The sequence below is a fragment of the Salvia splendens genome, chromosome 21 (genome assembly GCF_004379255.2).
Source record: "Salvia splendens isolate huo1 chromosome 21, SspV2, whole genome shotgun sequence".
Classification (NCBI taxonomy): domain Eukaryota; kingdom Viridiplantae; phylum Streptophyta; class Magnoliopsida; order Lamiales; family Lamiaceae; genus Salvia; species Salvia splendens.
The window spans coordinates 17,978,245-17,990,540 of record NC_056052.1 but is presented as its reverse complement, the minus strand read 5'-3'; the positions used below and the strand labels follow the sequence as shown (position 1 = coordinate 17,990,540).

General features: G+C 38.7%; 2 protein-coding genes across 2 annotated transcripts; both read left to right on the top strand.

The window, feature by feature from the left end:
• Positions 1–753: 753 nt before the first annotated feature.
• LOC121783369 (TBC1 domain family member 15-like) lies at positions 754–3,673 on the top strand. Its single transcript, XM_042181424.1, has 12 exons — positions 754–937; positions 1,012–1,107; positions 1,196–1,299; positions 1,374–1,510; positions 1,868–1,960; positions 2,039–2,161; positions 2,235–2,323; positions 2,406–2,511; positions 2,589–2,686; positions 2,771–3,016; positions 3,376–3,459; positions 3,527–3,673. The coding sequence occupies exons 1-12, from the start codon at positions 845–847 to the stop codon at positions 3,581–3,583; spliced, it is 1,326 nt and encodes a 441-aa protein (XP_042037358.1). The 5' UTR covers positions 754–844; the 3' UTR covers positions 3,584–3,673.
• Positions 3,674–7,619: 3,946 nt separating this feature from the next.
• Positions 7,620–9,660, top strand: LOC121783367 (polyubiquitin). Its single transcript, XM_042181419.1, has 2 exons — positions 7,620–7,677; positions 8,139–9,660. The coding sequence occupies exon 2, from the start codon at positions 8,139–8,141 to the stop codon at positions 9,510–9,512; it is 1,374 nt and encodes a 457-aa protein (XP_042037353.1). The 5' UTR covers positions 7,620–7,677; the 3' UTR covers positions 9,513–9,660.
• The last annotated feature ends 2,636 nt before the right edge of the window (positions 9,661–12,296 follow it).

Genomic DNA, 12,296 nt, shown 5'->3' with positions numbered 1-12,296 from the left:
TTGCGTCATCCGTGACGACGCCCACTTGCGGGCCAGCGAGTGGGCGTCACGCATGCATTGGGCGGGCGACCCGCGAGTGGGCGTCACGCATGCATTGGGCGGGCGACACGTCGCCCGGGCGCGTGTCGGGACGGCGCGTCCTTTGTCTCGCGGCTACGGGCTACGGGACGGGTTGGAGACGGGCTCGGGACGGGACGAACGTCCCGGAGGGACGGTTCCGCCGCGGGACGAACGTTGCAACGCGTCCCGCGGCGGAACCGTCCCTCCGGGACGGGACGCGTAGTGGATGCTCTTATTCTAGCTGCACACCTTGCATTTATTTTTGCGTATTTTGATTTTAAATTATAGAACTCATATTAACTCTAAAAATGAACTTGTTTATGAAAATAGAAAAATCAAAATGACAAATTTAGTGTAAGATACTTACGGCAAAAATATCATTTCTGCAATGTGCAAGATGATTTTTTAATTCAAATAAAATAAATTCTAAGTGAATCCGTGTCACGCAAACTTTCCTCATAATATAAAAAAATTGGTGGCATTGTATTTAATTTGTAGTAGTATATACTTTGTTATTTCTTGTATAAAATAAAATGACATGACTAAAAATAATACTAGCTTCGACGTTGTGGTTGGGCGAGAATGAAAGAATATGCATAAAAGTGGGCGGCATTTTAGGGTGTACCCTTTTGCAAAGCCACCTTTCTCATTTACCTGTTATTTGGTTTCAACATTGGAGGCTTCCCTTTTGTTGCACCCATTTTTCTCTTTTGCTTTTCTTTTTTACTTTCCTTTTTTTTGTTGGAAAGGATTATATCATTCATTTTCTTTCCATTTTTGAACAATGTGGAGAGACCCTGGAATCCCTGCTGATTCTTATTATGAGGTGCGCCCTGAATGCGCCGCTAGTGTTCCACAAAGCAAGTTCAGAATAAAGGTCTGCATTTCCTCTCTCTTATTTTATTCTCTCTATTTTATATGTACTTTTCGCGTAATTAGCATCCATGTTAGACCGGAAAAACATTAAGCGTTCGGAAATGGAATGCTGCTTTCTCACCGGAAGGCCTTCTTGACATAAGCAAAATACTCGAACGTATCCAACATGGGGTGCGTACGCCTTCTTGATTATGCCTACTTCATTGGATAGTTTATATATGTCGTATGTTGATTTGTTGGTGGCGAACGAACGAAATAGGGCGTGCACCCCTCGATTCGAGGTGAAGTATGGGAGTTCTTGTTGGGTAGTTTTGACCCTCAGAGCACCTACGAAGAAAGGGAACAAACACGAGAGAATCGAAGGTTTCTTTTGTTTCTTGGTAAATCTGTTTTTCTTTCTTACCTTCATATGCATGAATGTTTTGAGTTATTTTCAGAGTAAAGTATGAAATCTTGAAACAATTGTGTAAGAAGATGTTTTCCTTGATCGGAAGCGGACGATACGTGACTGCACCGATTATAACAGAAACCGGTGAACCTACTCAAGATCCCATTGCAATCAGCCAAATTTATGGTAAACCGAAACTTGCTTCCCTAACCCTAGATCATAAATTGATAACTGTACTATGCTAACAACCTACGTTATAGATGTCAACACGAAGACATTTGTATGTCAACTAAATGTAGATAACATGTGTATGTCTCCTGTTGACAATATGTCAACAGGAGACATACACATGTTATCTACATTTAGTTGATTGTCAACAGGAGACATACACATGTTATCTACATTTAGTTGACATACAAATGTCTTTGTGTTGACATCTATAACGTAGGTTGTTGACATAGTACATTTATCAATTTAAGAAAGTTATCAACTGATCATATCCTGCATCTTAATTACTAATGCCTTTTATCTTGTCAAAAACAGGCGATTCGCCTCCCGATTTACAAAAACAAGCTTTGGAGGATGGCCCTATGGACAAGAGAGAAATCGATTGGAAACTTACCTTACATCAAATAGGTTGCTCCTTGTCTTAATCAACTTATTTTTGTGATCGTCAAATATATCTATTGGTTTGATGCTGATAACGAATGGCAGGTCTTGATGTGGTCCGTACGGATCGGACTCTTATGTTTTACGAGAAGGAAGAAAATCTATCCAGACTTTGGGACATCTTATCTGTCTACGCATGGTATGATGCAGACGTCGGATATTGCCAAGGTCGGTATATTCATTCCACGTAACGATTATCGTTATTTCGCCATCAAATGTCGTTGTTTCACCATGTGAGCAGGTATGAGTGATCTATGCTCTCCCATAATCATGCTTCTTGATAATGAAGCTGATGCTTTCTGGTGTTTTGAACGTGTGATGCGAAAATTGGTACAACTTTTAATTACTCATTAATTTCTTTTAAAGTGATTTCCTAATGAATAATTTGGCTCACATTATGATTCCTCTAAAGCGAGGAAATTTTAGATGTACTGAGAAGTCAGTAGGTGTGGAGTCACAGCTATGTAATCTTGCTACAGTTACAAAAGTTATTGATCCTAAACTCCATCAACACTTAGGTAAATAAATTAATTCTTGCCTTGATTAATATGTTGTGGAGTCACTAAATCTAATTAGTGTTTTTTCTTGAGAGCAGAAACACTAGGTGGAGGTGATTATCTATTTGCTGTCCGAATGCTTATGGTTTTGTTTCGTCGAGAATTCTCATTTGCTGATTCATTATACCTTTGGGAGGTCACTTTTTCTTGACTTTCTTTGTTTGATTTTATGTAATTTAGGGTTTAGTCTCATAATTTTTTTTTGGTTTGGCTAAAACAGATGATGTGGGCTCTGGAGTACGACCCGGATCTATTCGCGACATACGAGGACGAAGGAGAAGGCCGAGACGAAAACAAAGGGAAGGCCAAGTCCAAGAGACAATGTGGGAAATTTGAGAGAGAGAATATGAGGAACGGAACGGCGGCGGCGCCTCTCCCCATATCGGTTTTCCTGGTGGCCAGCGTGCTTAAGGAAAAGAGTGCCAAGTTGCAAGCAGAGGCCCGGGGTTTGGATGACGTTGTTATGGTCAGTTTCTATGCTGAATTGCTCTCAAGAATGACCGAACATATAAGTCAAACGAGATAAACATATAGAGAAATCAAGTTTCTAATTCTTATTTTATTTAAATTTTCCAAAAAAAAGCTACCATTAAAACTAAAAATAAGGCCCACGTATAGACAAAAAAAATCCTACAATTAGAAAAGAAAAGATAAACTCATAGAAAATAATTTTGAAATTAAATCTAAAACTAGAAAATAACCGAAAAGATAAACTCCTACTGCAAATTTCATCTTTATCGCAAGACGGCTCACACATGCATCAATGTTCATAAACGATAGAAAAACTAGCTTGTTGTTTGTTTATCACAATTCTTTCCCTGCCAGATATTAAACGACATCACTGGCAACATCGACGCTAAGAAGGCGTGCGCGGGCGCGGTGAAGCTTCACAAGAAGTATCTGAAGAAGGTATGTAGGTACTTGATCAATCTTCTTACCTGCATAGATTGATCGATTGATACCATATTTTTTGCAGGTAAAAACGGGTGATGGAGGCCAAAAATTCAGCTTTTTGGTTGCATTTGCCAAGTAATTAACAACTCGGACGAAAAGAGTGCCATTGTTATATTTTATGTATACTATGGCGATTCACTAATATCAGTTTTTGTATCAAAAATGACGATTATAATGCATATAAATGTAACATATCAAAACAAATCTTGTTCATCTTCAACCTAGAGTATTTTCCAACTATAATTTAGGTCATTTCCAACAAATTCAAACCTATTTTTAAGTATATGTTGCATCAAAAAGTAATTTACTCCAATTAATTATTTACACCAAACTAAAAAATTTACACCATTTTTCATTATATGTCTCATAAATTTTTACCGTTGCTACAATATTCACTCATATTTGTTGTTATTCAGTAAAAAAACGCAAAAATGAATTTAAGTTTGCAATACGATTGAAGAAGTTTTATACACTAAAAATGAGATTTAGTGTATAATTGGAGATGATCTTGAATGTATTAGTCAATGTCAAACGACTCAAAACATATGAAAGATTTAGATAATTGAAACTAGAAATTAATCTAACTAAAATATAGCTGATGTTTTGTTTTGGACGAAAAAGTACTTCACATTATTTATGGGAGTAGTATTTTCTCTCCGTCTCTCTCATATCCCTATTCACCTTATTTCCCCCTCATACTTTTTATTAAACTGAGTGAACTAATTCATACTTTCAAAATATTATTCTTGGTCTGTAAACTACAAATAATGCACGTTTCAAGGTTCTAATGAATTTTTCTCATTTTACGGACAAAATCACCATCAATTGAATAGAGAGAAATTTTGTTTCTCATTTTACGGACAAAATCACCATCAATTGAATAGAGAGAAAATTTGTACACTTCTTCTTCCAATACTATGAATTTGACCCGTTTTAAATAATAATGTTCTCATCCTATGGTGAGAGAAATTAAAAGAATCAATAATATTTATATATGTTGTCTGTGTTGATTAGAGATCCTAAAAATGGTATGAGGATGATGAACTTAAAGTTTTGGGTTTAGGGATATGATATTTTATTTGTAATTTAGAAAATTTATGTAAGTGATTATGTATAATAAAATGTTAAATTGATCATAGTTTGATAACAGATACTTCTAAAAATTGAAAAAAAATACTAAAAAATTTAAACATTTATTTATTTGTTTTTCTTGCTAAAAGGTTTCGAACATGTTTTGGTTTATTTGTAAACCGAGGCATTACTTTTCGACACAAATTTTAAGAAAATCTTTTGTTATATATAATCACTTACATAAGGGAGCCATTACTTTTTTTTAGCAATGAGACATTTCATAAGTGGATAGAATAAACTAAGATATATAAAAAGATAGAGAGGAAGAAGTAAGAGAGATTGTCAAAAAAGGAAATGACTCCCATAGCTTAGGACATCCTAAAAAGAAATATGAATCAGTTAACAAGGATAGAGAAATCATCACACGGTTCTATATTATCTTAGGGTAGCTAGAGAGATAGAAAGAAAATGCATATTAGTGGAAAATGAGTATCACATCATTTAGGAGAAAAAAATTTCCTAAAATGAAAAGTTTATATTGAAAAGTTTATATTCTTAAGAAACGGACCAAATAGGAAAGAGATACTTTCTTCGTCCAACTATAAGGAAGGAGTTTCTTTTGGGCACGGTTTTTAAGAAAATGATATTTAAGAATTAAGTGGAGGGGATAAAGTATAAGAGAAGAAAATAGGAGAGATGTAGAGAGAATAAAGTAAGAGATGGTAAGGGTGTTGCTTTTGCCAAAAAAAAGGAAATCAATCACTTAGAGTGGAACAGCCTAAAATGAAAAGTTAATCACTTATGGTGGGATCAGGAGAGTGCTATTTTTATGAAAAAGATTGAGTATCATTTTCTTAAATCCATTAACCAAAAGAAATGCCTAGCTTATGACTGGAGGGGGCTACTACTTTACGGTATATAGAGCATGAATGTTTACGATCATATTGTATTGATTATGCTTTATTTTGACTTATAAACTCTTGAAAAAACTAGGTAGCACATTTGCCATAGCGCCCAAAATCTTACATATCGATTATAATTGGGCAAATTGGCTGTAAAGTCATGAACTTTCAAAATAGTTTGGATTTTCCATTAAACTTTAAATGTTGCATAAAAAGTCATGAACTTTACTGGATTATGTAAATTTCACCTCCGACCCGACCCGATAGATTTCCGACACAAACTTATCCTAAGTGGCGCGCCGAAGGCGTGACTTGACAAATGACAAATTTAGGGTTCAATTCGAATTGTGGAATTAATGCTACTTTTATGCTGAATTCGATTTGTCTTCGTCATGCCGTCTCATAATAGATGTCATATTTGAGTGATGACACATGATTTTAAGAAATGTTATTTTGAGTGTTAGTGGAGATAGAAAATAGTAGTCCCTCCGTCCCAACTAAGTTGAAACATAACTTTTGGGCACAAAGACTAAGAAATTGTGTTGAAAAGTAAGAGAGAGGAATAAAGTATGAAAGATAAAAAGAGATTAAAGTAGATAGTGGAATAAAGTAAGAGTGATTAGATGTTTTGTTTTTTTGTTAAAAAAGGAAATGATTCAACTTAGTTGGGACATCCCAAAGAAGAATACGACTCAACTTAGTTGGGACGGATAAAGTAATAATTGTTTACATTAGTAATTTTTAAAAATAGAAAATATAATCTAATTAAAAAGTGTGCAGCCAATCATAATTTCGTCATGGACTTCCTTGAGCTCGCCGCGTGGTACATTGTACTCCCTTCGTCCATGAAATATTGTCCAAGTTTGACTTGACGCGGGTTTTAAGAAATGTGAAGAAAAGTGAGTTGGAAAAGTTAGTGGAACGAGGGTCCCACATTTATATATTAGTTTTATAATAGAATGTGAGTGTAAAGAGTTAGTGGAAAGTGAAGTCTATTAACCAAAAATAGAAAAAAAGCAAAGTGGACAACTTTTTACGAACAAATCAAAATGGCAAAACTGGACAACATTTCACTGATGGAGGGAGTAATGATTAGGGCATCCACTATAGGGGCGACGCGCCGGCCGCCCCCATTCCGCCGTCGCCCCGCCGACCTATAGTGCACTCAGCGTCCGTCCCGAGGCGGACGCCATTTCTGGGGCGGAAGGCCCTCCGACGAGAAGAGTGTGAGGACGCGCCAGGCACGCCTCGCCGCACATATATGGCGCCGGTCATCGGCGCGCCGGCCGTCCCCCGGAAATTAATTTTTTTTTATTATTTTTGAAAATTGTATTATAAATACCAATCCTCCACCACCCATTTTACACCCATTTGAAACTCTCTCCATTAATTCACTCTCTACGTTTTCACTCTCTAAAAATGCACGGTGGAGACGACGAATCACCCGGCACTGACGAATCGGAATATGACGGCTATCCTTCCCAACAGTGGGATTGGAGTCAAACTTCCCCTCCGTAGGGATCGAGTCCAACTCCTCCTCCATTTCAGTCGTGGAGGTCGAGTCCCACGCCCCAATACTTTTTTCACATTTCAGTATTACCTCGGTTTCTAGTTATTTACATTCCGATAATTTTAATTACAATTGATTTAAAATAAACGAAAAATGAAATAAAATGAAAAGTGGCTAAAAAGTGGCGGGACTATTGGAAGTGTCCGGCTTATAGCTATGGACACTTTTTTTTGTTGGCGCGGACAAATAAATTGGGGCTGTGGACAAAAAAAATGGCGTGACTATTGGAAGTGTCCGACTTATAAATTGATTTTTCAAAATCAGACTAACATAATTTTAAATGTTCAATTATTCGAGTGGGACCCGAAAATATAAATAGTTAAATTTTTGGAATAATTTTGCAGATTAATTTTTGAAAAAGTGGATTAGGGCGATGAAAGCGAGCGCGTGGAGCGGCACACCTCACGCTAAACCTAATTATTTTCGCCCACTCAACTTGCAAATGCCGTATGGCCGTAGGTGATACACGTCATCAGGACACGTGTTTTCATATTATACGCTACCGTTGATGGAATTTTTCTCTTAAGTCGGCTACCTTTTCCTATATAAATCCCCTCATTTCAGCTTTTATTTTCATCCTTCATTTCACAATCCCCAATTATTTTCTCCAAATTTTTCCTTTCATTCAAGGTACGATTTCTGTGTTTCTGCATCTTTAGATTCGGTTATATGTTATAAATTGTTCTATTTTGTTTCGATCGGCTCGTAATTGTTGTATTTTCTCGTTTTTAGGGTAATATAATTTGTATACTTTGATTTTTAGGATTTGGATTTTGAGATCTGAATTCTGTGTTTCTCGATTTGGTGATTTGTTTTATTATTGTCTTCAATTTTGGGATATGCTATTCAGATAATCTTTTCTAACTCTGTTTCGTGATTGTTATTCAATCAATTTTAGGATCTGCTGTGTCGTGTAATTTTGTTTAATCGTTTGGATTGTACTCCTTGTTAGATTTAAAATAAAAAATTTCTTCATGTCAAGATTGTCGTCATTATTTTAGGTCAGATTTTCGAAAATCGTCAGTGGTTCTTGATTATTGATGCTAATTGATCCGAGATCTGTTTTCTGATACCCATGTTTGACGATACAGATGCAGATCTTTGTGAAAACCCTCACCGGCAAGACCATCACCCTTGAGGTGGAGAGCTCTGACACCATCGATAACGTCAAGGCTAAAATCCAGGACAAAGAAGGGATTCCCCCAGACCAGCAGAGGCTTATCTTTGCCGGAAAGCAGCTCGAGGACGGGCGTACCCTCGCCGACTACAACATCCAGAAGGAGTCCACCCTCCACTTGGTCCTCCGTCTCCGTGGTGGTATGCAGATCTTTGTGAAGACCCTCACGGGCAAAACCATCACCCTTGAGGTCGAGAGCTCTGACACCATCGACAACGTCAAGGCCAAGATCCAGGACAAGGAGGGCATCCCTCCGGACCAGCAAAGGTTGATCTTTGCTGGAAAGCAACTCGAGGACGGGCGCACCCTTGCTGATTATAACATCCAGAAGGAGTCAACCCTCCATTTGGTGCTCAGGCTGCGTGGTGGTATGCAGATCTTCGTGAAGACCCTTACGGGCAAGACCATCACTCTTGAGGTGGAGAGCTCTGATACCATTGACAACGTCAAGGCCAAGATCCAGGACAAAGAGGGAATTCCCCCGGACCAGCAGAGGCTCATCTTTGCTGGCAAGCAGTTGGAGGATGGCCGCACTCTTGCCGACTACAACATCCAGAAGGAGTCGACCCTCCATTTGGTCCTGAGGCTCCGTGGTGGTATGCAGATCTTCGTAAAGACCCTCACCGGCAAGACCATCACCCTTGAGGTGGAGAGCTCTGATACCATTGACAATGTCAAGGCTAAAATCCAGGATAAGGAGGGCATTCCCCCGGATCAGCAGAGGCTCATCTTCGCTGGCAAGCAGCTGGAGGATGGTCGCACCCTTGCAGACTACAACATCCAGAAGGAGTCGACCCTGCATTTGGTGCTCAGGCTGCGTGGTGGTATGCAGATCTTCGTGAAGACCCTGACGGGAAAGACCATCACCTTGGAGGTTGAGAGCTCGGACACCATTGACAACGTTAAGGCCAAGATCCAGGACAAGGAGGGCATCCCACCAGACCAGCAGAGGCTCATCTTTGCTGGAAAGCAGTTGGAGGATGGCCGCACCCTGGCTGATTATAACATCCAGAAGGAGTCGACCCTGCACTTGGTCCTGAGGCTCCGTGGTGGTATGCAGATATTTGTGAAGACCCTGACTGGGAAGACCATCACCCTGGAGGTGGAGAGCTCTGACACCATTGACAACGTCAAGGCCAAGATTCAGGACAAGGAGGGCATCCCACCAGACCAGCAGAGGTTGATCTTTGCTGGAAAGCAGTTGGAGGATGGAAGGACCTTGGCAGATTATAACATCCAGAAGGAGTCCACCCTTCACCTTGTCCTCCGCCTCCGTGGTGGCTTCTGAATGTTGTGAAAGTTGCTTGGTCTATTTCCGTTGTCTGTGTCTGTTGGGTTGTGGTCAGTTTATTCCGAAAGTTGGTGTCTGGTTTGCCGTTGTTGAATTCCGAAGATGAATTACCCCCTACCACCCTAAATAAATCTATCTTTCTACAGTGGCTTGTTTGTTTATGTGTGTATTGCCAGTTGTTGGTCGGTATCTTTGTTTGATACAAATGTCTCAGTTTTTTTTATTTTTTGTTAATGCTTTCAACGTTTCATTGTAGTATGATGTGTTTTGAATTTGATCTCTCTCAGCTCAGGTGCTATTGCTTCATTCTTCATATCTATTTTCTGGGGATTTTAGATTTCATTCATAGGCATGAATTTATCTGTCTTGTTACCATATCCCTTCAGAATTAATTTCTCTATCGTCCGATGATAGGTATTTAGAGTGATAAACTATGAGAAACAGAATAGCTATAGCCACCGTAGCTTCCTTGGCATGGGAATGACAAAAAGTATTGTGGTCCCATTTCAAGGCTATCAGTGGCTTTTAGAAAAACTACTAGTTCTGCTAAATGAATTCTCCTAACTATGGTTTCGTCCATTTTTTTTGCACCATTTCTGGCAATCAGCTCTATTAATATCCGAATCAGAAATCTCTATTGGTATTTACTACTCACTCTTAGTAATAAATAATTCGTATTTTCATGGCACATCCCAATTAAAAATAGTACTTTATTTTCTCTATTTTAGTTTATATTTTTGTATTCAGTATTTTATTTTCTTTACCTCTCTACTTTATAATCTTTTATTTTACTCTCTCTTTATTTAACTCTTTAAAGGAGTATCAATTTTATGTAAGTTACACATTTATTCATATTATCACTATAAGTTGTTTTTTTAGATTTTATGTAAGTTAAACATTTATTCGTATTATAATTATAAGTTGTTGATTCTATATTTTTTGAGATCAATTCACATCAGAATGTTTAACTTTATTTTTTTGGGATCAATTCACATCTGAATAATATTGGTGATGAGCGTTCATTTTTAATGTCCAATATCGAACAATGTGATGAAACCATATCTTTCATCAAATTATAATAATTAAATAGCTGAGAGTTCAATTGAAGACTCAATTATTAAGTATCAAAATGTAAAAATTTTCCTTCCATTTCCTAGGAGGAAAGTTTTGCTAAAATCGATTTATTGACTCAAACCATATTTAAAATTTACATACAAACAAAATTATAATGCGGTTAATACCTCCGTTCACCATTAGGAGTCCCGATTCACTATTATAGCATGTCTTTCATTAGGAGCCCTACTTCACTTTTACTATAAATGTTAGGTAGACTCTACTTTCTACTAACTCATTCAACTTACATTTTTATTATAAAATTAATACTCCCACCGTGTCAGAAAGTTTGTCACGTGTTTCCATTTCCGTCCGTCCAATTAAATTTGTCACATTTCACTTTTTACCATTTTTGGCAGTGAACCCCATATTCCACTAACTCATTCCGACTCACATTTTAATACAAAACTAATATATAAAAGTAGGACCCATATTCCACTAACTTTTTCAACAATTTCCATTACATTTCCTAAAACCCGTGTCCATAATTTTTTGTTGTGGTGTCATACGGCTAGTGTCGACCATTGTGACGTTCACCAACTATCCGGATTGGAAGGAGGGGGAGCTTGGGCTCTGCTTGGCTTGATCATTCCTTACGGCTAGCCTTCGCCACCTACGTCCAATCAGACGCCGCCGCGAACCGGCTTCGGATCCACCTGCATCGGAGCTCGAATCTTCCATACCGGATTCAGCGAACTGGCTTGCGACCGTATCCTTGCCAGTCTTAGGTTGGGTGGATTGGTCACCACCACTTCATGAGTAGTGGCCACCCGCCGTGTGCTTTGTCCATTTGGAGCTAGAGCTGAGCAGGACTGAGTAACACCCACCCACTTATCGAGCATCTGAACCGTATTTCAAGTATTGACACATTTGTAGGCCGTCCCGCATCTTGTTGGTACATCAGCATGACTGAAGCTCCACTGCCGCACCGCCTTGATTCATTAACGAATATGCCGATGAACCTTTGAATGTTTGGGCTCACCCGACTGTAATGATTCCGAAGCATCTTCAAATTGCGGCAGAGAGACCCTTCAAATTGTTGAGAAAACCGGGTAATTTTCTCTCAAATAGTGAAATGAACCGATTCAGTAATTTTAGAGTTAACTAAATTGAGTCTACTCGATAAAATTACTTCTTCAAATAAATTCTCAGGACAAGCTGGTGGGGACACTGTACCTCTTAAATACCAGACTCCTAACAGAATTTATCAGTCGTCGTATTTATGATAAGATAAAACACCCAAAAGAACCTTACAAAACACTACTACCAAACCCGCAAATAATACAATATCACAACAGAAAATGAAACCCAGAAATAAATGCGGAACAAAATAAATAATAAAGAAAGAACACACCCGAAACTTTGATAACGGAGTTCGGCCAAATTGCCTACGTCTCCGAGCATTCTCTGCAGAGCCCGCTTATATTTAAATGGAGAAGAGAATATAATATTTGAGGATGGTTTACAAATGAGGGGAGGAGTTCCTTTTATAAGGCAACTTACCCCCCAACTTTTAGAGCATCCGCAACGGTGGCGCTGCTCGCCACCGCCGTCCGCGCCGCTGGCACGGACGCCACCCGCCGCCGCTGCGCTCGCGCCGTGCCAGCGAGCAGCTGACGTGGCGCGCCCTCATTCGTCAACGGCATAGCCGTTGGGGTTTAAATAATT